Source organism: Fulmarus glacialis, unplaced genomic scaffold, assembly GCF_000690835.1.
Source record: "Fulmarus glacialis isolate BGI_N327 unplaced genomic scaffold, ASM69083v1 scaffold18225, whole genome shotgun sequence".
NCBI lineage: Eukaryota > Metazoa > Chordata > Aves > Procellariiformes > Procellariidae > Fulmarus > Fulmarus glacialis.
The window spans coordinates 6,462-10,313 of NW_009213838.1; the positions used below are offsets into that span (position 1 = coordinate 6,462).

The 3,852-nt window shown below is 50.8% G+C and overlaps 1 protein-coding gene across 1 annotated transcript in view; it reads right to left on the reverse strand.

The window, feature by feature from the left end:
* LOC104077204 (ETS translocation variant 3-like) overlaps positions 1 to 3,783 on the reverse strand; it is a 7,315-nt gene extending 3,532 nt beyond the window's left edge. The window contains 3 exon segments of the mRNA XM_009578349.1: positions 168 to 283; positions 2,521 to 2,758; positions 3,738 to 3,783. Of these exon segments, the coding sequence (XP_009576644.1) occupies positions 168 to 283; positions 2,521 to 2,758; positions 3,738 to 3,783 (400 nt within the window).
* Positions 3,784 to 3,852: the final 69 nt, after the last annotated feature.

The window sequence follows — 3,852 nt, forward strand, 5'->3', positions numbered from 1 at the left end:
TGTCCAGACATTCCCACCACAGCAGCGCTGATTGCCCCGGCAGTCTTTCAAGTGTAGGAGATGACCGAAAGGGGATCTGCAGAGGCTGCGGGGCCGGTCCCGGCCTCCTTCCACACGCCAGGAGCGGGGACAGTTAAAAGCAGCAGCAGCCCCGAGCCCGCACTCACCATTAGGCCGAATGTTAATGAACGGGTAGTTGGGCATCACCAGCTTGTTGAAGTTGAATTTGTAGGTAAACCTTTTGCCTTTTGTCTTGTGGAGAATCCTCTTGTTGTAATAGTATCTGTTAAAGAAAGTTAGAGAGATCAATCAAAGCACGTGGTGATCTGTTTAAAGGTCTCGTTTCTTTTAGCGCCTTCTTCAACATCCACCTCTGACGTACCTACAAAAACGAAATTGTCCAGAGAATTTATGTTATTAATACAAGAAAATATTAGTTGATCGGGAAGCTTCCAAACGACACCCACTCCTTTTACAACACATTCTTTAGCAGTAGGTTTCAAACCATTTTACAGGTCATTATGTTCCTTAGAACATGTGGGAAAAGGTGAGATCCTGAAGGGAAGCGAAAGCTGAACAACAGGCCAAGCCTGTACATGTTGTTCTCACCCCTGTCCAAACTGGGACCAGTGCCACGGGCTGGGGAGGGGGGTCTCGTAAAAGTATCCCGCACGGTGCTGGCACCACCTCCCTATTCCCACCCATGCAAGAGCCCCACAGCCAGCGAAACACGCACGGTCGCTCCACGTGGGCTGTGACTGCCAGGGGAACGTTACAGGAGAACAGGAGGGGAAAATTCATGTGAACCTGTGCTAAGACACAGAACCTAAAAGAGGGGAACGTGTACCTGGGCTGGGGCGGAACAAACCTCAGTGCAGCGACGTAGCTGAGCAGAAGGGACCAAATTACCCAGATTAGCCTCAGATTTGTTTTTTTTTTCTGCAATCTTCAAGGCCCAGGGTATTGTAATATGTAACAGATGTAATACATTGTAATATGTAATATATGTAACAGCATACAAGGCATCAGGCTGGAAATCGGGAGAGCTAGTTTCTGCTGCTCTCATGCCCCTGCGCAAGTTGCTTCCCTTCTATTCACCCATTCACACCTTCGGATTAAAAACACTCCCTTGCCTTCGCAGGCAGCGTTGATCGGGGCTGCGGAGGGCAGCCAGTGTCCCTCACCTTCACGACACCAAACGAAGGCAGAAAAACTCGGCCACAGAGACAGCGGGTATAATCCCCACCGCAGCCTCCTCCCCACTTACACCACCACTGTTTGTCCTCAGCCTCCTAATACTGGTGTACAAACAAAGGTGTTACAGGCGGATCGTCGCCACCGTTCTCTGTACTTAGGAGGCAGATTAACACACGGCGCCTGTTGCCACAGCGCGCACCAAACAAAGCAGGGCCAGCTCCGAGCAGGAGGGAGGAAGGAGCCACAGGTCCCGAGCTGAAGCGGCTGCTGATACCGGCAGTGCTCCTGCCCCGCTGCTGTCACACTCGGCATCAAGATGCCAAGACGTGATCAGTGTTGGCAGGTGGAGGCTATTTTCCACTCCCATGCACCAACTAGAGCCTCAATTTATTGTTTCCTTCCTGTTCCAGTATGAGACTCTTGTGTTTGCTGCCTTGTTTGTCTTTGTCAGCTCCACCCAGGAGGTATCAGAGGGCGTAAGTCCACGTTACAGACTGATAATGCCAGAACCTGTCAGGAACTCAGCCACTCCTGCAGGTGACAGGCTTGAAATGCTGAAATACTTCAGAGGGTCGTGCCAGTTTTCCACTGTCTGACTTCAAAATACACAGCGATAACTGAAAAAAACCAAACTATGGAAGGGTCTAAATAAAAGAGGGCGAAGTTGTACTGGAGGCTTTGGAGTTGTGAAGCGCGAAGTGAGGAACACTCAACCCCTGTCTCACACAAGGGGACACTGATGGGCAGAGGGGGTCCTTAAGGATACCCAAATTCATGTTGTCAGGGCTCGGGAAACATCCAGTCCAGGCCCTTGCCGTGGGACTGGCATCAAACCTCTGCCTCGCACAGATTTAGCGGTAAAGAGGCAAGTACAAATTATGTTAGAAAGGGGAGTTGCTTTCTCTGAAACGGTACCCTTGATGGTGTGATAATAGAGTAACACCTCTGGTTTCCTCCCACACCTTCATTGCTCAAGCCAGTAGCGGCAATGGAAGCTAAGAAAAGAGACAGAAAAGCTCCCCGGAAGGAAGCCATCCTGATAATAACAACCTGAACTAGAGGTGCAGATTTACACCGTGACGCAGAACACGGCACGCTGAACCAGGGACTCCCTCCCCCGTCTCTCTAATCACACCCAAGTACAGTCAGACCTCCCCGAGCAACCTGGCATCCCAGAACTCAAAATTTGATACAAACCTCCCAGAAATGCAAGTGCCACCGAACCAGGGACCGAATATCTACAATCAGTTACCCAAATGAGGCGGGAAGGACGGAAGGAGGGCTCGTTACCAGCCCCTCACCTCCACCGAAACTTCTGCTCACCTGAGCGCCCGGCTCAGCTTGTCGTAGTTCATCTGGGGTTTGCATTTTCTTCTGCCCCACAGCCGGGCCACTTCGTCAGGGTCCTTGATGACGAACTCCCCGTACTCGCCCTGCTGCCAGGCGATGACATGGCGAAACTCCTCCTTCTGCAGCAGCTCCAGGATGAAATGCCATAACTGGATCTGCCGGGAGCCGGGGCTGGACTCGGTCTTGTAAGCCCACTCTGGGAAATGATAACCTTGGAAAGGGCCAAAAAAACCCCCATAAAGTCATTCAGACAGCGACAGGAGCTCACAACTGCCAAGCTCTGCTGCATGTTTATCGTGTTTTCTCCAGAGCGAGACCACAGAGTATCGCTGGGGGCTGTAATTCTATTACACATTCAATGTGGAAGCAGAGAAACCCGGCTCTCCTACTCTACAGCTCATTTTCTTACTCGTTTTAGCCCCCTCTCCTTGGAGAATCCCCAAACACCACCAAAAAATGGTAAAACCGAAAGGGACGTAAGCGTGAGAAGCAGTGGAAAAGAGCTCCAAAAGCTTTAGACATCGCTACAATTTGGCTCCAGGTGGCTGAAATAAGGCAAATCATCCAGATTTTGAGCATTTGGTGCGCTGATGTTGAGGGGGGGGGTGAGGGCGGATAGATCTCGGCAACTCCAGCTCCCCCTTATTTCAGAGCACGGCAGCCCGCTCCGGCTTCAACTGCGCCGGCAGATGTTTCTGAGCGACTGCCAAGTTCGGCTTTCTCAGAATAGTTTCCCAGCACAACTACTAACGCGAGGGTTGGTTTTTTTTTTTTTTTGTTTTTTTTTTTTTTTTTTTTTTGCCTCCAAATCATCGTGGCCACAATTTCAGGCTCCGGCAGCGTGGAAGAAGTCACATCACGCTCCAACACCACCCACACCACTATCGCACGCTGCGAGGGAGACAAAACCAGGCACGAGCTGTACCAGACCGGAGGGGATCCACCTTAAGAGATCCCAAATCCTTATAAATAAAATGTCTCCGGGAAGATTTATTTGCATATTAAACCCGGCGCTCTTAAAAACTCGCCGACAGCCCATCGAGCAGATGTCTGATCGATCCTCACTCACACGCGGCTTTTGCCCACGTACGAGAGCTTTTGGGAGAGGTGGAATTAATCCCGCCTGAGCTCCTTTATCCTGGGAAAAAAATTCGTAACAGCTGAACAACTCAGCCTTTAGACTTCCTTACCTCCTCCTCCTTCTGGCTTATCCACAATGCTGCAGCCTGCTTTCATTTTCTCCCTCCTGCTGACTGCGAAACAGAAGGAAATCGGCATCAGCGACATCGACACGCCATTATCGCG